This window comes from Bradysia coprophila, unplaced genomic scaffold (genome assembly GCF_014529535.1).
Source record: "Bradysia coprophila strain Holo2 unplaced genomic scaffold, BU_Bcop_v1 contig_138, whole genome shotgun sequence".
Classification (NCBI taxonomy): domain Eukaryota; kingdom Metazoa; phylum Arthropoda; class Insecta; order Diptera; family Sciaridae; genus Bradysia; species Bradysia coprophila.
In genome coordinates, this window is record NW_023503409.1 from 10,235,152 (window position 1) to 10,260,045 (window position 24,894).

Here is a 24,894-nt window from a genome sequence, read left to right on the forward strand (position 1 = left end):
TCAAGTTCAAGTTTTGTCATTTTCCCTTCCAGTTCGACAGCTTTCAGTGGTCACTAAAGCTATATTTCATTTATTGTACAATATCTCAAGAATTAAGAGTGATATCGCCAAATCTTCAGGTGATTTTTTTAACTTTGGAAACAAGCGGTCTCCGATTTTAATGAGTGATAGCTCGTTGGATTCATCTTTCAATTCTAGGAAACACGTATCTTTCACTTTTTCTGTAAAAAATTGTTTTCTGTGAAAAGCGTTCAAAAGTGACGACATGTCAGAGGGTACCGAAAACAGTTTTTCGACAATAACTCAAGAAAAAATTATTTTAAATTGTTGTAATGTTGTACGATTGTCGGCCTTGAAAAGACCTACAGGTGGAGTATACGCACCGCTTGGTGCTAGTTGATCCACTAGAGTTATGACTAGAAATATAGTGAATGTTCGGAGAGTCCGCCTTCTCTGCAGCTTCGATGTACCACGGAGCTGAGTATGGGGTGTTGTAGCTGGCCTCACCCACTATCGTTGCACATATAAATGAATCCAGTACTTTTGGGCTGCAAGCCTACAGAAGTCTTGAAAAAAAAGTTGGTGCCAAAATGTAGATTTTTTCCTTCTGTCTGAGGGCCCAACTGCCAGAACAGCGTCTGGAACGGTTCTACGTGAGTAATTTTGTATCGTCTACTATTCCCTTACCGTATACGCTTCACTTTGACTCGAATACAGGTCGTTACAACATATCCAGTGTTAGTAATTCTTGTGAAAAATTATTTAATTTTTCTCGGAGGATTTTAGTCAAATAAAGTGTTAGCGTATAGCAAATGTAATGACCTCAGGAGTCCGGGACAGTAATTAGTTTTTCAATTGGACCAATATTTGCTACGCGACAGGAGTTTGGAAAAACGATACGATCAAGTGGGAGCAAACAGTTTTCCAAACTCCTGTCACGTAGCAAAAATTGGTCCAATTGAAAAACTAATTACTGTTCCGTAGTCCTGAGGTCATTTGCTATACGCTAACACTTTATTTGACTAAAATCCTCGGAGAAAACTTTAATGATATTTCTCTTGATATTACTAATAGTGGATCTGATATATTCGCGACATAGCGAAGCGTTTTTCTATTGATAAGGTGAAAGAATAGTAGACAATAAAAAATGATTGCCGTAGTACCGTTCCAGATGCTCTTCTGGCAGTTGGGCCCTCAGAAAGAAGGAAAAAATCTACATTTTGGCACCAACTTTTTTTCCAAGACTTCTGTAGGCTTGCAGCCCAAAAGTACTGGGTTCATTTATATGTGCAACGATAGTGGGTGAGGCCAGCTACAACACCCCATACTCAGTTCCGTGGTACATCGAAGCTGCAGAGAAGGCGGACTCTCCGAACATTCACTATATTTCTAGTTATAACTCTAGTGGATCAACTAGCACCAAGCGGTGCGTATACTCTACCTGTAGGTCTTTTCAAGGCCGACAATCGTACAATATTACAACCATTTAAAATAATTTTTTCTTGAGTTATTGCCGAAAAACTGTTTTCGGTACCCTCTGGCATGTCTTCACTTTTGAGCGCTTTTCACAGAAAACAATTTTTTTTAAGAAAAAGTGAAAGACACGTGTTTCCTAGAATTGAAAGACGAATCCAACGAGCCCGAATCCCAATCACCTGAAGATTTGGCGATATCACTCTTAATGTCTTAAATAGAAGAAAATTATCAAATATGTTACTTCAGTGGTCAAAGTAAATTTCAGCGTTAAACACTGTTTGTTACGAAATTTTTTACTTCATCTGTTTTAAGCTCTTCACTTCAGGTTATACTCTTCACTGAGTATATTGAAGAGAAATTGGCAAGTTAGGCGTAGTCTTTAGCACTGCGGCTTAGTCTTTAGCACTGCGGCTTAGTCTTTAGCACTGCGGCTTAGTCTTTAGCACTGCTTCTTGTGCGAAGACTCATTTTTCCAACGTCACAAAGCCTCCAGATTCTCAAATATGAATGAGTGTACGATTGCATTTGTTGTGTGTTTATTATATTTACACCAAGCAATCATGACTCCTATTTGTACGAGAAAATGTGAGGCCTATGTTGATTGCAGCCTCCGAATATTTATTACGTTCGTGCTAGAAGCAGAGCCCTTCTCTTAGTGTCAAATATAGCACAATCGCAAAAATATCACGAGGGGACATTGGTATAACGGACGATTAAGGAAATTTGAACCAAATCACTGTCAAGCGGCATCACAAAAAACAACGCTTCAACACTGATAAGACATTGAAAGTAAAAGAAAATATGTAGCTACAAGAAGACTGTGTCCGAGGGGTAACCGACTCGGGAAATTGACTACACACCCTCAAAGGAATTGCCGGAGTATCCGGTAAATAATTGGAATTGATGGAATTGACCGGAATTGATCGGAATTGACCGGAATTGATAGGAATTGACTGGAAATATGTGGAATTGTAAGGAATTGAAAGTAAATGAGAGTAAATGCTGATAAGTGTGATTATCGGAAAGAAGGTTTTAATTTTAAAAGCTCCCGCACAATAAATAACAGTGTACAGTGTTGATCAGTTCCATTTTAGAACAAGTCCAACGTTCTTTTATGTTCAAAATATGCACACTGAAGGATTCTTCTTCAGAGGATTCTTGTGAGTCAGATGCGGAAGAGTTTGAGCCGCAACAAACAAGTGAATATTCGTCGGGGGAAACCAAATTTACAAAAAAATGCATCACCGACAATATCATCTATTCCATCAACTTTTCAAAAGCCTAAAATCTTACGATGTCGATCACTTGAGCGAAACAAAAAATTGAGTGCTTTGGCTTTTGCTGACGTGTGCTGAACAAATCCATTTCCTGTCGAGGTACGAACAACGTTTTGTGCATCGGACAACTGAAATAGACAAAACACAGCAATTTACTTGAAAACACACACACTTCACATTCACCATATTAAATTTAATCAATCGTATAGTCATAGAAAAAATCATGTAATTCTTTTCCCGCACAATAAATCGTAAAGAAATAAAGTTTTTTTCTTGCCTAGGACATAAATTACGGAATTTTTCTCGTAACTTAGGCCCTCAGCATGAAAAGTTGTATACGCATCTGTTGTGGACGGTTTATTTTAGGCACTTTCGCTTGTCGCCCTCACTTCGTTCGCGCTACAATCGGCGAAATTGCCTAAAATATACCGTCCACAACATATACGTAAATAACTATTCCTGCACGATATATAGTTTTGGAAAAACTGACATTTCTTAATGAAAAATCATGGCAAAATATGTCGTATTTCAGTTGTCGGATGCACAAAAGTTTTTCGTCATTTCCTAGCTTGGTACGAAAAATACTATTTATCTAAAATAAACAAATGATGTGCGATGTGAAATCATTTTAAACAAAACTGCAGTCAATTGGACGGTTTAATCTAAATTGAAATTGAAAAATCTCTTCTAAAAGTATGAGTAAAAATTAAAGATTCTAACAAAATGAGTCACAAATGTAGGACAACATAGTTGTTCCAAATTTTATCTTGATATAATCTCACGATTCTTTTTCCAAAATTCTTAAGGGTTTAACTTTGACTTTAAATTTATATCTATTTGAAAGTATCGAGCAATTATTTCGAAAATTCGTGGATTTGAAGGAATTGATTGAAATTATAGGAATTGAAGGGCGAATCCAGCAAGTAGTGGTGTTAATCCGTTAATTAAAGAAATAAAAGGAATTAAGAGCAATTAAAAGGAATTGACAGGAAGTACCTTTAGAAATTGAAAGGGTATTGAAAGGGAATTGAAAGGGAATTGAAAGAAATTGAAAGGAATTGAACGGAATTGAAATGAATTGAAAGGAAATAGAGCGAATCCGGCAATTAGACGAGTTGGTCCGGTAATTGAGGTAATTAAGCGGAATTGAAAGGAATTAGAAATTGATTTGCCACCATTTTGGCCAGTCGGTTACCCCTCGACTGTGTCCATAAAACACCAACGCACTGCAAGCATGAGTGATCGCAGTGACAGCTGTCAAATGAAGTACTATTTTGTATGAAAATTTCTTCTAAATCTTTTTACAGTGCCAAAATTTTATACATGGCATACAATACTCCATTTACAGTTTAACTCATGCTTCAAAAGAATCGAAATGGTTTCTTCTTCTGATTTGTAAATTGTGTTCTTACTTTAGATGATTAGAGGTATTCCATTTATTATCGTAAAGTGGGTAAGTTTACTCTCTATTTAGAAGATCGTAACACCATTGGTTTCCCTGAACCATCACAATTGTCATACCTATTAGATAGGTTCTTTCTCCTGCTTGAATACCAATCAACACCCTACTATCCAATGCTAACATTGGTAGAGCTGTTTCAGAGTTGCAAAAATGACTGCCAGCAGTTGCATTTCCATTAAAAGATGCACATCCCGCTGTCAATGTGTTGAATTCGGGCCAATATTCGTTTTTTCAAAGCGCTTTACACCAAGTATTCGTGTAAGCCATCATGCTCATATATTGCAAATACTGAGACAGGGATGACATATCTTGAAAAAAATGTGCTCTTTGCTTCCAAATCCTAAAAATTTGAAATGTAACTAACTTGTCCCCAGCCAATTGACACAATGTCATCTCTATTACTAGCACATTGTCTCTGTGAACTCTGTGTATCATCACTTTTAAAGTACACGGTATGGGTTGAATCATAGCACTGAACAGTTCATTGAATATTATTGGCCGACCTGTTTTTATTAATGCGACGTCATTTTCAAAGTTGTCTTGATCGTAATAACCGTGCACTTTTATATATTCACTCATTATATTAATATCCTTCTCTCGCCAAGGACTAATCTTTCGCCCGAGTATAGGGAAATGATGCTTGGAAACATGAAGAGGGATTTTTTTGAAAGTGGACCAGGCTCCGTCGGAGCTGTTTTTTTGCGACGGTTAGTTCATATGCCCAGATAGCCCTTGGTCCCAATAGTCCAAAACTGCAGTCGTTTAATTTTCATATTTGCGTCTTGGCTGGTGGTGAAGGTACAAAAGTCGAAAAAGGGTGTTTTTTATACGTGATTTACTGCCGCTGCAGACGATGGACACACATGTGTGGCGGCTCGTTGGATAGGTACTGTCCAGGAGACCCGGGGCAAAGACAGATATCAAATGTGTACTCAAGCACTATTCAAAAATAACAAAAAGTATGTATCAGTCAAAGGCCGGAAATTTTGATGAGCTTTATTAGGTGATATTTTGTACCTGGTGACTGTTGTTGTACAGATCAGTGGTTGCCCTGATAGAGGCTTAACCCAGCTCTACAATCATACCTCAATTGCCATAGAAGTGAAAGGTTTCAGGATACTTTTTTGGGTATAAAGCAAATGTCTTCCTTCACTCGAAAGCAAAATATTTATTTTAGAAAAATACACGAATTATGCTGTTTTTGATGTCTGCATCCAAAGATCTAACCATAAACATTCTCCAGGTGCGAGATATCACCTTTTGAAGTTCATCAAAATTTACGGCCTTTGACTGACACAATATTTTTGTTATTTTCGAACAATGGCACAGAACATGTAAGATATCTATGCTTGCCCCGGTTGTCCTGGACAGTACCTATCCAACGAGCCGCCACACATGTGTGTCCATTGTCTGTAGCGGCAGTAAATCACGTATAAAAACACCCTTTTTTCGAATTTTGCACCTTCACCACCAGCCAAGACGCAAATAGGAAAATTAAACGACAGCGGTTTTGGACTATTAGGGCCCAGGGCTATCTGGGCATATGAACAAACCGCCGCGAAAAAATAGCTCCGACGGAGCCTGGTCCACTTTCAAAAAAATCCCTCGAAACGAGAAACGTGAAAATAGAGCGCAAAGAATGAAGTTCTGAAAAAAAATTCTGGTGCCTCTACAGGCCAACCGAATTTTCCTGCTATGGTATGAATATAATAAGACAATATGCAGACGTTAAAACTCAACGGTCACTTAATAATACTCAACCACACCGATGGTAAGTAATGTCAGTTCGTACTGAAACCTGATAAGTAAATTGGCCTCGGTCGGCTGTATAGTTGACACAATTTTTCGATTAACCTGTCACAGACAGCAAGCATATTACTACTTCATTTGATCGAAGATTTTCAGAGATTGATATTTCAGAAATCTTTTACGTCGTTTGTTTTGAACATATAACACCTCATGAGTCAGAGCTTGTCGTTTAATCTTGCTGCCGTTGTGGATAACAAATGAAAGCCGTCTGTAACAAGTTGAAAACATCACAAAGACAATTACCGAACATTTTGTAAATATGTTTAATTGGAACGACTGGACTCGGATTTTTATAGAAAACTCTTTAACAATCTGAAATCGTTTTATACTGGGGCCTAATTAAAACCACAAACAGAATTTAAGCATAATGTTTTCTTTTGCTGAAACAACAATTATTTTAGTGGTATATGTCAATGAAAGTAGATAAGTAGGTATGGCCAGTCCATACAAGCCGGAGCACATACGGATTTGCATGGCGCTACCTCAAACGAACTCATTTCTAGTGGAAATTTGCACTAGAAATGAGTTCGTTTGAGGTGGCGCCATGCAAATCCGTATGTGCTCCGGCTAGAACAAATTTGAACGTTTGGCCATACCTATTCATTTACTTTCATTGGTATATGTTCGTTTTGCAAATGTTAAAGTAACTATAGACAACTAAGAAGACATACAGTTTGGATTTAAATTTTCAATAAAGTTTAGTTTGTTTATCCATACTGAAAAACGGTTCATACACAGCAATTATACGTGTGAACCGGACGTACGTGTTCCGTTCAAATTTTCTTTGTTGAGTTTTCGATTTTTCGATTTTTCTCAGACCATTTTTACCTTTTTTTTCGAAAAACGAAATTGGCGATCGATTTTACGCAATTTCCTTAAATCAATCGTCCAAGACAGAGGTACGCCACGGTGAGCTTGAAATTTTTTTTATTCGACCTCTCGTGGACATGAAATGTTTTTAGTGGTCTTTGTAGAGGACGGCACCACGAGTAAGAATAACATAACAAGAAAATATTTCGATGGGAAAATTTTTAATTAGATCGATTTTTCGTATTTTTGGGACCTGCAAGAAGCTTCGAAGACTGTTTTGACCCTACTGGTGACTTGTTTGATCACAAAAATATAGTAACTCTTTAGTTTGACTTTCCTTCATAAAAGATGTTTTTTGGTAGTCATGAATGTCATGATTGGTGTCGCTGTAAAGCTTAGACCTCAGGCTAAAGAGTTACTATATTTTTGTGATCAAACAAGTTACTAATAGGGTCCAAACAGTCTTCGAAGCTTCCCGCAGGTCCCAAAAAAATGAAAAATCGATCTAATGCGTTTCTGTTATACAGATAGATGACTTGTTTTCTTTGTATGAGTTAAAACATACAATACAAACAATCCTAAGCGGTAGCTCGTATGACTAAAGCCTCCAAATTTGACACTTGTCAATTCAGTGCTCATGCTAGTACCAATGCTGTGGCATCTCATATATTTTTGTATATCTTGCTGACAATAAAATGTCAAGCGATCACAGTCAGCTGCCAAATATAGTACTAATTTGGATCAGATGTTTTTTTTACAGTGTTATACCGTGGTGTGACACACTATCAAGTTTCAGTACCATCATGCTGGAAGTGCGTCGGACCATAGCGTTAAAAGTTTGAAAACACAAGATCCAAAGTCTTATCGCTCAGTAGATATTGGACCTATTGGAAAACCTCAATCAATTTTGCTTGGTTATTTTATAGGTAAAATTCTTTTCGATTGCTTCCGTCAGATCGGTCGGTTGCCAGCCGGTCACCAACACTTCGAGGATTTGAGTGGCCTGAGGTTTCCCTTCCACCAACCTCCCTTACAACTGTATAAGGGGATCAATCTAAAATTCTAATATTTGACGAAAAAATCGGTCTCTCGCTTTAAAAATGGTTTGAAATACTATTGAAAAATGTCTGTAACTTTGTCTGTGTCGTTATCATAGCAAAGAAATTCTTGGCGTAAGATCCCCACATGACGGTGTGTTTGCATTATCGACGAAAAAACAATTAATCAAAATCGATTTATTATTTTATTTGAGTAATTTAAGAAAAAATCAGCATAATGCTGCCGTAAACCGTACAATTTGCAGAGCCCTATACCGAACAATCAAAATAAAGTGGAACTGAATTTAATTTCTGTTTTGCAATGCAATTTGTAACGTTTTTTTGTAATTTTTTTCATGAGTAAATGAAGCAAATGAAGTAATAATTTGTCGTTGATTTGTTTTGTAATTTGATACTAGCTCTTGGCGGCCTTTTTCTCTGCTGCCTTGGCCTTCGCTTTAGCTCGCTGTTCATCCTTTGCTTTACCTCCTTTGGGCTGAAATGAACAAAGAAGACGAACGATATTGAAATTTCATCAGAAAATAATTTTTTTTCGAGTGAAGTAACTAACCTTGTTCTTTTCCGATTTTGCCGATGGTTTAGGTTTGAATTCTTCCTTTTTTGGTGGCATCTTTCTTCTCTCTGGATGAAAAATTAACCAAAATTATTTACAAAATGATACAATGCGGTCAGTTGTTTAGGGAATTTTTTTTGCACAAACCAACTTGATTTATTAAAAAAAAAATGAAACAAATTGCGACGAACATTAACCCAGATGCATTAACATAACCACAGTTTTTTTTTCGTGATTTCTTTGTTCAGATTTTTTGTTGTGTTAGCTCATCTGGATGAAAATTGAATTTTCAATCGATATAGAGTGCTATCAATCGAGTAAAGCTTACCTTTTTTGTCCTTGGGAAGTAATATAAAAGTATTGACTTAATTGGGGGCGCTCGAAATGTGTTTTTAGCACTCAAATTGTACAAGATACAGTAAACGTCGAATTATATAACTGAAATGACCATGTGTCAAACTGTTAAACGTCAAAATTCTAAAAAAAAAGTTTTCGTTGTAAATACGAACCACACGAACTGAATATTACGAAAATTTATGTAAATGCACACAATTTCGCAATTTTAGATAAACGGCCGCGAATGTTCAAATGCAATGTTGAAGTGTTCATTCTGAACAAATATTTGGAGAGAGTTGTTGCTTTAGCTAATTCTAATAGGCATTTCAGGCGGAAGAATGTTATATGTAGCATTTCAGGCGGAATAATTTTAGGCATTTCAGGCGGAAGAATATTTCAGTGATTCCAAACTTGCTGGGTTTAAAAATTTGGTTGTACTGGGTGAATACGAAATGAAAATTTTTGCTAATTCACCTTGAAATGTTTTGAATTCGATTAATAAATAAATCGCTGCATTATCTTTATGTAATATAGGCTCCATAATTCGGAGGTAGGATGGCGAATATTTCTGATTCAATCAAACTACGACAGAGTAAAGTTACTCTGCCGTGATTAAACATGTTTTACCAAGGCACTTCCAGCATGAGTGGTACTGAAACTTGACAGTGTGACATATCTGTAAAACACAATGTAAAAAAACAATTTCATACAAAATAGGACTCTATTTGACAGCTTTCGACTATGTTACTTTTGCTTGAAGTGCGTTGGTTTTACTTGTGATATTGTGTCCTATTCAAAATATGGACCATCTTCAAGTTTCGTTAAATGTGTTCAATGTTTCGTTCATTTGTATGAGATTACCGTGGATGGCATTTCTTAAGGTGCAGTGCCGGACTGGCTTGAAAAAGCCCTTCGGGCGTTGTATGGAGAAATTTTTCAAAAGGCCCTTCGTTGTCCTTTATCCATATAAAAATCAAAAGGCCCTTCGGGAATCGGCCGAACTCCCATAGGGCCAGTCCGGCACTGTTAAGGTGGATGGCATTTCAAACGTCGTTCAAGGTGATCTGTAGATTCCGTAAAAGAACCTGATATCTAATACATCAGGAGAAGCTGTTCGGTTTCGTTGTTTGTCGTATTCACGTGTATAGATCAGGCCTCTCACTCTAAATTTGGACTCCTTATTAAGGAATTAAGGAGGTTTTAGCACAAAAATAAGGAGAAATAAGGAAATTGTTAGTTGAAATTAAGGAAAAATGAGGAGAAATTTTTCAATAAAAATCGAAATTATTCTAAGATACAGCAATTAACCTATTCGAAATTCAAAATAAAACGCATCACTGTTTATTTTGACGCACCTATCGTTTTTGTAGGGTGGCAGTTTTCAATCAGTTTTCGATGCGACAAAATTTTTGAAATTTAAGACGTACTTACGGCGTGAATTCTTACTTGACCCCACCCTCAAGTTTAAAACTTGCTGGATTATATTTTGATCTCGTTAACTGCAAAAGCTGTTGTTTGTTATCCCGTTCGAATTTCGAAAAAATAATAAATTGGTGAAAGAAGTAAGTGTAAATAAGGCCGAGACAATGTTAAGGGTGATTCACATGTTAAATCAAATAGTTCTACTCGAGACTCTCGAGTCGAGAGGCAGCGGGGAACCACAAAAATATATGTTAAACCAGTCATGTTGGAACGATCGTGAACTACGACACCACCTTTTTGTTAGAGTTTTTTGTGTTAAATAATAAAAAGTTATTTTTGCCGCGCAGCGAACTTTTTTTCTTAATTTTGATTTCCGTCGATGAAATTCACGAAAAATAAGGAAAATAAGGATTTTTTAATAAAATAAGGAGGAATCAGGAGGTTTTTATAAAAATAAGGAAATAAGGAGGTGTGAGAGGCCTGGTATAGATAGAAAGACACATTTAAACACGATTCTTTCCTTTTTTTCCAGTATTTGAAGACAGAGTAATGAAGCAGCCAATAAAAATGCTCTAAATAATCACAAAATTTGTTTAAATTAGAGATGAACGATTTACCCGAACTTGGTGAAAACTCCGACCCGGACCCAAGTGACGTATTTTCGGTAGGTCTTTTTGAATCCAGTTAGTTTAGTATAGTAAAGTATAAGTTACCAATTATACTTGAACAGACTTTCATGCAACGATTTCTGAAATACAAATGATGGTTCACCCTAAAAACAAAAAACTACTATCAATCATCAATCCCTCTTGTGGATACATTTGGAAATGTCATTACTTTCATATATCGTTTTAAAAATTGAATTCAGGTTCGGTTTTCGAGAAGAAAAAAACCGCTCATCTCATAAATTTCAAAAAGTATGTGTAGCAGGGTGGGCCAATAATCAAATTATTTTCAATTTATGAAAATATTTTCAATTCATTCAGAGAGGAGTTTAGTGGCTGATCAGAACTGGAACGTTCATCCGAAGAAAAGATCAAATACTGTGACCAAAAGTCGTTTAAAAAGCTTGCTGCATGGCGAGCGTAATGATTAATTGTGTTAGTTGACCTTAGTCTGAGTTAGAACAATAGTCTGATCTCATCGCTCAATTCTGTCGTCATTTACAAAATATTCTTGATTTTCATTCTAGTTCAAAAAAACACGCCCCACTTTTCAAAATTTTATACGCAACACCGCTCATATCACTACGTTAGTACGCGCATGTGTTTGTTCCGTGTGTTCTAAAATTTATGTAAACAAAAAGAGGACAACACAAAAAGATGTTTCATCAATGAAAGGAAAATTCAATTCACCGAGATGGTTAAGACATTTTCGTATTTATGGCTGTCATTGATGATTGTCGCGGGTGCAATAACAGACAGTCATTGTTTCGGAGCGAAATTGTCAATGAATATACAACAATCGGGTTTTCATAGGTGGGTTTTTTGATCCCTTCTATCAACAGATACAATTTGCCATTAAGTTCCGAAATTGTCCCATGAAGAACCGTGAAATACATAACTGTGTTCACCGATCCTCCAGAGAAACCGTGCGATTTTCATTTAAGACAGGCTGTACCATCTAGTGCGTACGTTAGTGTAGACCAACTGGACGATTTAAGGCGATTTGATAGGGTGAGTTTCATATCGATTTCTATTTCCATTTCCATGCACTTTTGTCGGTTAATTCATCGGCTTTTAGATTGAATATTACATCGAATCGGATGTCGACGTGGAGGGAATAACTTCAAAGTCAAGTCCGTTCAACATCTATTTGTACGGTGACACTGCATCGCTTTTCGTTATCTATTTACCACTGCATTTGCGTTATCATTCTCCCGGTCACAGCAGGTTAGAGTAAAGGTAGTCTTACCAGTAAGTGAGGAGTTCATGATTTACTTTGTCATTTGCAGTTTCGTTAAAGTGAACCTGGATCATCCAGACGTAAGTAAAAAATCGCGAAATATAATTGACTACACCAGAAGTCCGCATGAGTCACACTATCTGTCGTAGCACCTTTGATTAGAGTTCATAGTACGATCTCAGCAAATTCGTTTCCCTTTCGCAGTTGTTCGTGAATTGTCATGGTCAGACCCCGCACAACACAACCAACGATGATTCGGTCGTGGACCTAAAGTGTCGTAAGTCTCACGGTAACTGCAAATGGTTGAAAATTGACTACGAGGTACAACCTAACAAGCCATTGGCTTTCTGATATGCTCCTAATTCATCTGTCTGTTTCAGAGCCATTCGGAGCCAGTGACAATGTCTGTTCCAATTGGTTACTTGGATTTTTCTACACTCGTAACAGGTGTCACCATATTGGTGAGCTGGATCGGATCTTATTACATTGCCAGAGCGATAAGTCGGAAGGCAGCAGCACTTAAGAATCGATTGTAAGTCATCGCAATAATAAACCGAAGATGTGAGCTTTGCTGGCCATCAACTGTTTAATGTTACCGTTGCTGGCTTTACAAATTTTCCCTGAATGAATATGCGCGGTGTGTCAATCTTCTCTTTCACGTTCACCGTTCGACGATGCACATATCCGCATTCGTTCACGTCGAATCCAACTGATTTGACCAATTGTGATAGTTCGTCTTCGGCAAAGTAGTAACTCCTGCAATCAATATAACAGAAAAGTGTTAGCGTGCAACACATACCACGAATACAGAGCTGACAATTCAAGTTACCTCGTTCCATCCTGTCGCATGTAGAAATTTTCGTTTATTTTATGTCCCGGTTTGAACCTCAATTGGGCCATGTCATATAAACCGTAGTCTCTGAACAGCAGTACACCTCCTGGTCTGAGCAATTTAAACAGCGTTCCGAATACACCGACAAAATTGTCTGGATGAATAGCTGACAGTACAAATATCATCGTCACAATGTCCAGCGATTCGAAGGGAATAACATCGTTCAGCTGACTAGCTTTTGTCACATCGCACTGAAAGGCCTTTATCACATTCTCGTCGTACAGTGGATTTTGTTTGACAAATTCAACTGCTCGCGGTGAGAAATCGCAAGCGTAAAAAAAGAATTTCGTTTTCCGCTCCTCAATCAACGGGAAAACTAAATTTCCCACGCCGCAACCAACTTCCAGTAAATATTTCGTGCGACTCGTTGACACTTCTACATCGCTCGAAAGATTTTGATCGTCGAGCAATTCGTCAAACTCTCTGGTTGTCCATCGCCGATCCTTAAAGAATCGAGTCTCATTCCGTTTGTAGAACAGATCCCAATGTTTCTGTGCATGCGTTTCCAGTTGCTTGGCTTGATATTCGGTAACTAAGCGCGAGGACTGTGTGACAAGCATTCGTTTTTCGTCTTCGGATAATGATTTGGGTTCTTTTACTAATTTATCGGGGCATTCTTTGACGATATCCATGATGTGTGGCTCGGGCTACTTTAAACAATTTTACACTCGTTATTGCTTGTACAAAATGTTGTTATATTAGTGTCTGACTATCAGTTTGATGTTTTTGATGGTGTTGTTGACAGCAAGGTTCAGAACCTTGGTTGACAGTACGTAAGAGAAATAGTAGAACATATAGCACATATAGTCAGCAACATAGATAAAGATTTCATAATTGAATCCTATTCCATCTATTCGCATATCACCAGAGAAATGATAAGCGCGGCCCCTCCCAGCCGTGAGGCGCCGTGCTTATCATTTCTCTGCATATCACATAATTATTTATTCCAAAGCTTTGATTATTCTTAATTTCAATGTGGTATTTAATTGATACAATTGTTGAAGAAAGAAATTATTTTTAGCCCCGTACGAAGTACTGGGGGCTTATAAGATTAATATGCCGTTTGTAACATGTTGAATTGGAAGCAGACGGTAAGGGCAAAGCATTTGTCTATGTTCATAGATAACGAATCCGCAATAAAACAAGGCATCAGAACAGTCGGAGCGTTTGCTACGACTGAGCCCCGTACGACCCGTAAACCTATTTAGCCCGAAACCACTATACGTCCATAGCCCTAATAAGCCCGTAACCCTTATTCGTCCGATATCAAAATGCTTCCGTAACCTTATTGCGTACTTGACATCATTGTCTATTTTTGCAAATTGTAAACTGTAAGCGTTCATCTTTAAAATTGCGCTTAGCGCAATTACAAAAGCCCGTACGAAGTACTTCTCAAGTATAAAACAAAAGTTTACGATGTAATCTTAGGAATCCGAATTTACAACTTTTTTTTATCCCAATTTTCTTTCGGTATTGAATTATCTGTCAAACGAAACAAAAAGTAGCAAAATATGATGAAAAATACTCGATTTATGTGCAAAAAACACTTAGGGCCGAGCAGCGGCCTTAGTTCAAGGGCCCAAATTTGAAACTTTTTTTGCCATCATTCTATTCGGCATTCAATTATCTCTCAAATGAAACAAAAACTAGCAAAATCGGATGAGATTTATTCGATTTATGTGCAAAAACGACTTAGGGCCGAGTAGCGGCCTTAGTCCAAGGGCCCGAATTTGAAACTTTTTTCCCCACGTTCTTTTCGGTATTCAATTACCTTTCATAAAAAACTAAATCTAGCAAAATCGGATGAGATTTACTCGATTTATGTGCAAAAAACCCTTAGGGCCGAGTAACGACCTTTCAGCCATCCCAACAAGCCCACATTGCATCTTACCCAAAAACAATGTTCAGCAACTTTGTTCTACTCGTCAATACCTTTCATTTGATATATCACAAGCAGGTATTGCGTGCGTATTTCGGTAGATATCGGCGAAAGACTGAAAAACACCTATAGGGCCCTAGCTCTGGAAGGGCCGCCCCTACCATGCCCATTTTCGAACTTGACCTTACTTTTGTCCATACCAATCGGGGAAAAAAAGAATTTTGAAAAAAGGTTGTGATTTACTCTAGCTAGAGGGGTCACGGACGGACGGACGGACGGACATTTTTTTTATTGCGGATTTGTCATCTATGAACATAACCAAATGCTTTGCCCTTACTGGCTGCTTCCAATTCGACATGTTACAAACGGCATATTAATCTTATAAGCCCCCAGTACTTCGTACGGGGCTAAAAATGTCCGTCTGTCCGTCTGTCCGTGACCCCTCTAGCTTGAGTAAATCACAACCTTATTTCAAAATTCTTTTTTTCCCCGATTGGTATCGACAAAAGTAAGGTCAAGTTCGAAAATGGGCATGGTAGGGTCAGCCCTTCCAGAGCTAGGGCCCTATAGGTGTTTTTCAGTCTTTCGACGATATCTACCGAGATACGCACGCAATAGCTGCTTGTGATATATCAAATGAAAGGTATTGACGAGTAGAACAAAGTTGCTGAACATTGTTTTTGGGGAAGATGCAATGCGGGCTTGTTGGGAGGGCTCAAAGGTCGTTACTCGGCCCTAAGTGTTTTTTGCACATAAATCGAGTAAATCTCATCCGATTTTGCTAGTTTTTGTTTCATTTGAGAGATAATTGAATACCGAATAGAATGATGGCAAAAAAAGTTTCAAATTTGGGCCCTTGGACTAAGGCCGCTACTCGGCCCTAAGTGTTTTTTGCACATAAATCGAGCAAATCTCATCCAATTTTGCTAGTTTTTGTTTCGTTTGAGAGATAATTGAATGCCGAATAGAATGATGGCAAAAAAAGTTTCAAATTTGGGCCCTTGGACTAAGGCCGCTACTCGGCCCTAAGTGTTCTTTGCACATAAATCGAGTAAATCTCATCCGATTTTGTTAGTTTTTGTTTCGTTTGAAAGATAATTGAATACCGAAAATAACGTGGCGAAAAAAGTTTCAAATTTGGGCCCTTGGACTAAGGCCGCTACTCGGCCCTAAGTGTTTTTTGCACATAAATCGAATAAATCTCATCCGATTTTGCTAGAGTTTGTTTCATTTGAGAGATAATTGAATAACGAAAAGAACGTGTCGAAAAAAGTTTCAAATTTGGGCCCTTGGACTAAGGCCGTTACTCGGCCCTAAGTGTTTTTTTGCACATAAATCGAGTAAATCTCAACCGATTTTGCTAGTTTTTGTTTCATTTGAGAGATAATTGAATACCCAATAGAAAGTTGGCAAAAAATTTTGGGTTTCTAAAATAATGTCGTAAATTGTTGGTTTTATTTGAGAGGTACTTCGTACGGGCTTTCGTAATTGCGCTATGCGCAATTTTAAAAATGAACACTTTCAGTAAATTTGACCATGCCCAACTTGACTAGCATTTTGGTAACAGACGCATTAGAGGGTTGTAGACGTATTAGGGTTACGGGCGTATTACGGCTACGGACGTATTATGGTTACGGACGAAATAGGATTACGGGTCGTACGGTGCTAAGTCGCAGCAAACGCTCCGACTGTTCTGATGCCTTGTTTACAACGCACTTCAAGCATGAGTGGTACTCTAAATAGGGTTCTGAAACTGGACAGTGTATCGAAGAAATTTTAGAACTGTAAAAAAATTTGGGCAATTTTTTCATAGAAAATAGTACTCTATTTGACAGCTGTCTTTAATAGCACTTTTGCTTGAAGTGCGATGGTAAAATTCATTTAATCTTCGTGGACGAGAACGGAGCAAAACTCATGGATGAAAACAAGCCGACCAATTATTGCAACCGAAAAATTGAAATCGTAGAAAACGAATATGAATTTGCAAAAGTAAAATTTAAAAGAACAAAAAAGAAAAGAAAATTCGAAATCCAAAAGGGACGAAATTACATAAAACCCACAATTTGTTTGTTTGGTTCAGAACCACACCCACCCGCTTTAGGATCCGTTTTTTCTCTTTGATTAATTTCTCCATCTTTTCGATCGCTTGCTTTTTCCGACATTGGTCACCATCATCGACATCTGTGGTCTTTGGCGGCAGTGCATAAATAGTAATAATATTGGACGGGCTTAGCAAATGTAGTTGTTGACTTCAATGTCGGCACCGTCTACATACGGATCTCCCAAACGAGGTACGACACCGGAGGATTCAATGTAACTAGGTGGAAGCGGGCCACCATTTTCCACTGAGTGCACAAATCTTTCCACGAATTCATAATCCATTGCTCGGTACGACGCAAACCAATCTATTTGCTTGCCAAATATCTTTCTTTCAGTAAAAGTGCCGAATTCATGTGGAATGACAGGCAGCCCATGGAGATGTCCCACAACTGGCGAATGCATGTTAAAGTCACCGTTGCTCTGGAAAATAATGTAAAGAACATGAGGCTCTCTTACACAAGCATTTTTCACTAGAATCTTTAACGTCTATAATTTATCACATCAAGTCAAAATTACGTATTGAAGTATGAGCATTAAGCAAGGAGATCTTCGGTTTACAACTAACGCAAGGTGTAAGGAATGCATTGATTTTTCCTACCTGCCGGATCTTTAAATGTGCATATTCATGTATCGCGATGGAAATAATATCCATTTTGGATACCAGCTGCAGCTGTTCGAGACTCCCTTTGAAATCATTTATTTTTTGTCTAAAATGGTCGGTATGGATAAAGAGTTCCTCTAATCCAACAAAGCCTCGGAGTATTTTTAGACCAGATTCCACCAAAGTTATTTTTATTTGATCTTTCTTCTCAAACTCGGTTACCTCGGTGATAGACTGACCAAGATCAGTCAAACATTCGTTGATTTTATGATTTATCTAAAAATGAAAAACATGTTTTGCAGTTATCACGGATTTCTGAAAAAATACGGAAAGAACCAAAAGTAAGGAAGGAACATCGCAAGGACTCGAGCTGAATGTGATGCGAAATGAACGTATTCCATTCGGAATAATCACAAAAGTGATAATCAGTTACCTGTGCGTGTTTTATGACTTTATGTGCCAACGCGACCCATTCGAGTTCGTCCTGTAAAGGCACGCGTTTGAGTTTCAGGTCCTCTATACTAGTGACTATATATACGAAATATCCTGCATCGGCCTGTCTCTTTGTTACATGGCACAACAGAATTTGCCGAAGAAGTATGTCTGGTTGGTCGGTCGAATCATTCACGATATGGGCTATTACATCAAATGCAAGCCTGGGAACCTTTTTGGTTGCTCTGAATAGCTTGCACAGATTCTTTATGATCACAGCAGACAAGTTCCTAAATTGAAAAAAACTTCCCGTCATCGAAAACTAAAAATATTCACTTTCTACCACTAACATCACCGATTCAAATTTGTTGGAATACGTAAGTGGGACTGGAGTCCATTTAGCACTTTCGTCGTATAAATCAGATATGTCGACATTGGTTGTTGTTGATTGAATGGAAGGTAGAAAAGATTCTAAAAAATATTTCTTTATTTCTGCCATAATAATTGAACGATTAATCACAATGCAACTTCAATGGGTTCAATGGCACTTGCTATGAATGAATGAAATAAACAAAAAGCAGCTGTTATTGGCGTTACATTGAAGATTGAAATCGTTTAATGGCTTAACTGCCCATCCATCAATAAGAGACCCTTTCAGCCAAAACCTAAGAACTTAAATAACTGACTTTCAACAGCCAGGGCCGCATTAGCATTTACAGCGCCCTGGGCAACGAGCCTTGCAGCGCCGCATGAAAAATTTATTAAAGAAATTGTTTCCTACATTGTCAACCAAATGAAATAAAATGTTTTCAACATTTCCTCAAGAATATTATTTTCTAAGTAATGTGTAGTTAGAAACGGCGAGCGAGGCGAGGTGGCAAGCTTATGACAAACACAAACAAAAATCAAGTAAAGTTATAAAAAGGTTTCGCTCGTATTTTTCGGGATTTTAAGTTTGAAGTTTGTAGAATGAATCCGAAACAATTTTTTGTTGAAATTCTTCTTGAAGAACAAATCAAATCAAACAAATTTATTTAGCAAATAGCTATTTTCAAATACAAAGTTCCATAATCACAGACATTGAAAAATGAACACTACAATTCAAATTTACATCACAATTCTATAGTTTCATTCAGGTGTTCTTTCAATTTACACTCGAATGTCCTCGCATTATTCTCACTTTTCACTTCCCTTGGAAGATCGTTAGAACATGAACGCGTTGTGAGGAAAAACCAAGAAAAAAACGTGAATTTTTGACACAATATTTGTGATACTGTTAAAGTTTCATTATATTGCGAGATTTACTCTACTTGGTAAGGCAACGCACTGCTCCTAGCATGAACACTACTTTGACAAACGTCGAATTTGGAGGCTTTTGTGATGAGAGCTACCGCTTAAGATTGATTGTATTGTGTGTTTGAACTTACACAACTAAAACAAGTCACCTATCTTCACGAAAGAAACGCAGTGGCTACTGTGACTTCATCAGCCTCCAAATATTTCTTATGTTCATGCTAGGAGCAGTGCGTTGGGTAAGGTCATGATTCGGAAAAAACGACTTGCGTTGAAGCAATTTCGAGGATCTAGGACTCGGGATCCCAAAAGTATTGAAGTTTAGGGCACTCTAGAATGATCCTTTGTCTTCACTCTGAAAGTGTTAGATCTTGAAATTTAGGTTGTTCCAAACTCCCGTTGTCCGGCGATCATGAGCAGGTTTCAGCTCTTGAGGAATTTACAAAATTTTCGAAAATTCCTAATGAGCTAAAAGCTTTCCATCATCCGACTATCACCGGCGGCTGACGAAAATGAAGCAATGGAATGGTTATTGAAAATTATTTATAGTGTCTTCAGCCAGAAGCCTCAAAGTTTAACTTTTCTAAAGCAGGACCATCATAAAAACGCTTTAAATAACCAAATACGAACAGCCTTGGGTTAGTCGATGTGCGTGTATTATTCAAAAATATCAAGTTAGATGTATATATGCATTTCTTGTAGCTCACATTTACCCCAAGAATGTAATGTACAGACGCAAGCGAAGCGAGCGCGAATTTTTTTTAATCGACGTTGATTTGTGCATGACTTATGTTGAACGTGAAATGATTACATTGTCGAGAAAATTTAATTTCTAAGCGCCCCTATTTTCCCAGCGCCCTGGGCCGGGCCCACTTTGCCCATGGGTTAATCCGGCTCTGTCAACAGCTATGCAATTCGAGCTCTTATGTTGTTTCCGTCTATTTCATGTCATGATAAATACAACATCGAAAACGTTTCTTGAGTCTAATAATATGTCGACGCTGTCAAATGGGACATTTATCATCAACTGAATGAACAAGGAATGAAACTCTTGAATTTATTTTTTATTTAATTTCGGAATCAGTAATTTCGCCTGAATTATTTTTACATTCATCGACTGTATTCACCACATCAGTTGCTGCGTCCACATTTTCTAATTTCGAAATTTGCTTTTCTTTAATCTTATTTCGACGTTCCGAATAGCGACTAACTTTCCGTTCAACTTTCGGTTCTACTGGTTCATCCTGTGACGGAGCAGTTTTGCTAGCGGATGGACCAGCCTTACTGCTCGATTTGCTACTTTCGGAACGACCCTTTTCATTCGATGGCATCGGTTTCACACGATCTCCAGTTGTTGATCTGTCCTTTTTCGCTTTGTCGACGACCTTTTTCACTGCCGTGCTAGGTTTTTCAGTCGGAAATGTAACGGCATTTTCCGATGATGTTGGCGACGATGGTTTACTGAGTATGTTCGGCGATGCATCGTCTGCGGATACTTCATCATCTTTTTTCGTTGACATGCGCCGTTTCCCTTGACCAGGCTGGTAGATCTGGAGCGATGGACGATCCTAAGTTAAAGCAAAAACTGTGAACTGAGATCGATTGGGTGAGGATTATTGACTTTACCTTGTTACGAATGCGCCGGGCCAATCGTTCCTCTTTCGTTAATGACTTAGATGAACTTTCCTTTGCATTGTCACCACTGTTATCATCTTGATTCTTCGCATCTTCGGTAGCGTTTGATTTATCGCTGTCGCCAGCCTTTGAATGTGGTACGGCCTTCTCTTTCGGAGCATCTTTATTTTCATCACCTTTCACGGACACGGACTTATCGGCATCACCGTCACTTTTTCCGGTCTTGTTATCATTGTCGCGCCTATCTGCGGTTCCAATTGTTTTGTTTCCAGCATCGCCCTGATCTTTACTTTCCATTCGCGCCCGGCGACTCTCGCTGTATCTTTTGACGCGATCCTCTTTCTGATTTGATTTATTCGGTGCATCTGTCTCCGTCTTACCAGAGCTTTTCTCAGTCTTGACGTCATCCTTATTTTTACTGCTTTCGCGTTCCTTTCGGTTACGTTCTCTTTCAGCTTGACGTTTCTGGTCACGTTCTTCTCTGAACCGTTGTCGCTCCTCTTTTCGCTTCTGGTCACGCTGCTCTCGTTCCAATCTTCTTTTCTCTTCACGGTTCGATTCGGGTTTGCTTTGTTTAGCATCCGCTGCGGTTGGCTTATTCAAATGCTCTGAACTACGCTCTTTTTTCGACCGATCACCACGATCGCGATCTCTGGGTCGTGATTTTACGACTCGCACAATGATACCGTCCTCTTCCTAAAACGATTTTTTTTTTTAGAAAATTGGGATTTCGATCTGTTGTGCCTTGTAACAAACCTGTTCGCGGATACTCGATGGAATTAACTTGGCCACTTGATTTTTCTTACGATTGCGATCATCATCTCGTTGCCGTTTCCTTTCATCGATTTTCTTTTTCCTTTCTTCGCGACGTTCCACTTTCTTATTCGCAATGAACTCCAACAGTGGCGTTGACGTGATTTTCTTTTCTGAAAATGAAACGACATCCTTGTACACCGACCGAAATCAACGTCTCACACAAAGTCGCCTGCCTACCATCTTTGATCTGATACGAATATTCCATCTTCATTTCCGGTTTGGCGTCGCCAGCTTCACCACTTAGGTAGCTAAGGAATTTGATAAAATCCGGATCCGTGTCTATTGTGTTGCATTTGTTGTCCTTTTTGCGAGACTTTGACTTTGGCAGTCCTTGGAACGGGGCAAATTCGACGATGGCAGGATACTCAACACCACCGGTCGTCTCGACAAATACATAACCATCGAATCTGTCCTTGAATATGAATATGTCCTCTTCATTCAGGAAATTAATGTAAGCACGGCTTGTTGCGTTGCGTCCTGCAGAAAAGATTATGCAGAAAGTTAGCCTTCTAGAAACTACTCATCATTTGGTATCGACAGCAACGACCAAAAATAAAAGGGTGACCTCTGCTTCGTGTCGAATTGCATTGCAAAATGAATGTTAAAACGAGTGAAGTAAAAGATTTTGTATCTAACACTAGGCGATACTTTAAACAAGAGATGTCATTTACTGACTATACTAATGTCCAAGTCAAAATTGTGGGTACGACTAATCAAAAATGTTTCTTAGTCTTCCACTTACCCAATGACCAATCTGCTGACACGAAATAGAAGTAGTCATATTCTGGAACTGGCTGAATTTGATTCAAAAATGTTTCCTCGTCCATTGACGGAGGCTGGAAATTGTTAATCAAAATCAGGATCGAAAGATAAACAAAGGTCTGTCGGTCAAAATTACCAAACGACGTATTACGACTTTCGTGAGCGCTTTCGATTTGTCTTTGCGGCTCTTCTTTTCATTTTGAGAAACGCTGTCACCGATCTGTACAGTTTTGTCGACCTCTAAGGGATTTGAATCCGACATATTGAAACTGAATGTCTGTACTGTCGCTTAGCTAAAATCTAGTAAAATTCGTAACAAAATAGTGGCTAAAATTGCGTGATTAGATCAAAAACTTTGTACACTGAGAAGTGCGTGTGAACGGTAAAGAGTGTATTATGAAAAAAAAACTTGACGTTTCTACAAATCGAACGAAAAGTTCGTTTTAAGTTTTCACCGATGGCGACGACAAGCGCGGGATGATGTGATTTGAATATTTCGTCTTTTACTTGCTACCCGTGTTACAGAGCCTAATATTTGGGAATTAATTCTCTAAATTCCCAAAATTCCCAAAAATTCCCTAAAATTCTCAAAAATTCCCAAAAATTCCCTGAATTCCCAAAAATTCCCTAAAATTCCCTAAATTCCCAAAAATTCCCAAAAATTCTAAAAAAACACAACAAATATTTCAGAACATATTGAATATAATATATTCAGTAAATTGAGCTTAAGCGGCATACCGCCAAAACTGGAGGTGATGGTGATAGGGGAACAAGTGGTCTCCGATTTTAAGGAGTGATAGATTCGTCTTCAATTCTAGAGAATCGTATCTTTCATTTTTTTCAAACATTTTTTTAAATTTTCGGTTAAAGTGTTCAAAGGTGAAAGCATGTCAGAGTGTACCGAAAACCTTTTTGCGGCTATAACTCACAAAAATAATTATTTTAAGAGCAGTCTACACTCCGACCTTCTATGAAAAACATTTTCGATGATAAGTTCTTATTAGAATATTTTTTGAAAAAAGTGGTTTCATCGTTTGGTGCCACAACATATAAAGTTTCGATAGCCACCAGAATAAACCGCGAGCCTTTTTTAATAAAAGTTTAGTTTTGTAATAAAATTTTTTTTTATTTTTTTATAGAATTTAATTAAAAAAATCACTGCCATGATGAACTCACGTACGGAAACTCTAAAGAATCGAAATGTGATATTAGGTATTTGTCAGCTGATAGGAATATTTTGTTTGTTAGTGTTGGTTTGGTTACTCGGTGATCACAATTAAAACAAACTGTCAACAAATAACAATGAAAGTAAATGAATAGGTATGGCCAAACGTTCAAATTTGTTCTAGCCGGAGCGCATACGGATTTGCATGGCGTCACCTCAAACGAACTCATTTCTAGTGCAAATTTCCACTAGAAATGAGTTCGTTTGAGGTGGCGCCATGCAAATCCGTATGTGCTCCGACTTGTGTGGACTGGCCATACCTACTTATCTACTTTCATTGACAAATAAAACATCCCAATTTGTTAAGTCACGAAATTGTTTTTTTTTTCAAGCGAGAGATTTTTTGAAAATTGGAGCGGCTTTTTAAACTGAAATTAAAAATTTCAAATTCCACTTTTCCAATATCAATATACATTTTCAGTGTGTTTTTGATGTGTTCATTGAAATAAAAATAATATGGACAAAGGCTCGCGGTTTATTGTCAAAATTGATGCAGTCTACGCCGAGAAAGCTCAAAAGTCCAAAAAATATCACAAAAAATATCACAAAAAACACAAATTTTAGGAGTTTTGAGTCTTTTCTCAGTACACTACATCAATCTGGACAATTCCAGTGGCTATCGAAACCTTATATGTTCTGGCACCAAACGATGAGGCCACTTTTTTCAAAAATAATTCGAATAAAAAGTTATCATCAAAAATGTATTTCATAGGGGGTTGGAGTGTAGATTGCTCTTAAATTATTGTAGTGTTGTACTAATGTCGGCTTTGGAGAGACCTACAAGTAGAGTATACGCCCTGGCTGGTGCGAGTACATCGACAAGAGTTATATCCTTCAGAGAATAATATTTGGGAACCAATTCTCAAAAGTTCACTAAAATTCCAAAAAAAATCCAAATTTTTTTTTTGCTTGTTCATAGTTTTTAAAGGTTTTTGAACTTTTCCTGATCTTTTACGAGCATTTAATTATAAAAATGCAAAGAAAAGAAATTTTTTGGGAATTTTTGGGAATTAATTCCCAAAATTCCCAAAAATTCCCTGAATTCCCAAAAATTCCCAAAAATTCCCAAAAATTCCCAAAAATTCTCAAAAACGATTCCCCAATATTAGGCTCTGCGTGTTATGGTCTAAGAAAATATTTTCTTTTAGCCA

The 24,894-nt window shown here is 37.8% G+C and overlaps 5 protein-coding genes across 5 annotated transcripts in view; 1 reads left to right on the forward strand and 4 right to left on the reverse strand.

Annotated features, from left to right (window-relative positions):
- Positions 1-24,894, reverse strand: part of LOC119074105 — a 220,534-nt gene that overhangs the window by 149,673 nt on the left and 45,967 nt on the right. The window lies entirely within an intron of this gene.
- Positions 11,485-12,686, forward strand: LOC119074103 (phosphatidylinositol-glycan biosynthesis class X protein). Its single transcript, XM_037180069.1, has 6 exons — positions 11,485-11,681; positions 11,750-11,879; positions 11,947-12,095; positions 12,158-12,188; positions 12,313-12,429; positions 12,489-12,686. Exons 1-6 carry the CDS (start codon positions 11,563-11,565, stop codon positions 12,642-12,644), a joined length of 702 nt encoding a protein of 233 aa, XP_037035964.1. The 5' UTR covers positions 11,485-11,562; the 3' UTR covers positions 12,645-12,686.
- Positions 12,671-13,759, reverse strand: LOC119074096 (tRNA N(3)-methylcytidine methyltransferase METTL6). Its single transcript, XM_037180057.1, has 3 exons — positions 13,711-13,759; positions 12,938-13,647; positions 12,671-12,864 (listed from the first exon to the last, which is right to left on the reverse strand). The coding sequence occupies exons 2-3, from the start codon at positions 13,630-13,632 to the stop codon at positions 12,687-12,689; spliced, it is 873 nt and encodes a 290-aa protein (XP_037035952.1). The 5' UTR covers positions 13,633-13,647; positions 13,711-13,759; the 3' UTR covers positions 12,671-12,686.
- LOC119074095 lies at positions 16,698-18,638 on the reverse strand. The gene is made up of 4 exons (XM_037180056.1): positions 18,363-18,638; positions 18,014-18,302; positions 17,578-17,856; positions 16,698-17,399 (listed from the first exon to the last, which is right to left on the reverse strand). Exons 1-4 carry the CDS (start codon positions 18,509-18,511, stop codon positions 17,109-17,111), a joined length of 1,008 nt encoding a protein of 335 aa, XP_037035951.1. The 5' UTR covers positions 18,512-18,638; the 3' UTR covers positions 16,698-17,108.
- On the reverse strand, positions 20,349-22,933 carry LOC119074081 (regulator of nonsense transcripts 3A-like). The gene is made up of 6 exons (XM_037180034.1): positions 22,655-22,933; positions 22,499-22,592; positions 21,934-22,233; positions 21,697-21,866; positions 20,932-21,636; positions 20,349-20,873 (listed from the first exon to the last, which is right to left on the reverse strand). Exons 1-6 carry the CDS (start codon positions 22,778-22,780, stop codon positions 20,370-20,372), a joined length of 1,899 nt encoding a protein of 632 aa, XP_037035929.1. The 5' UTR covers positions 22,781-22,933; the 3' UTR covers positions 20,349-20,369.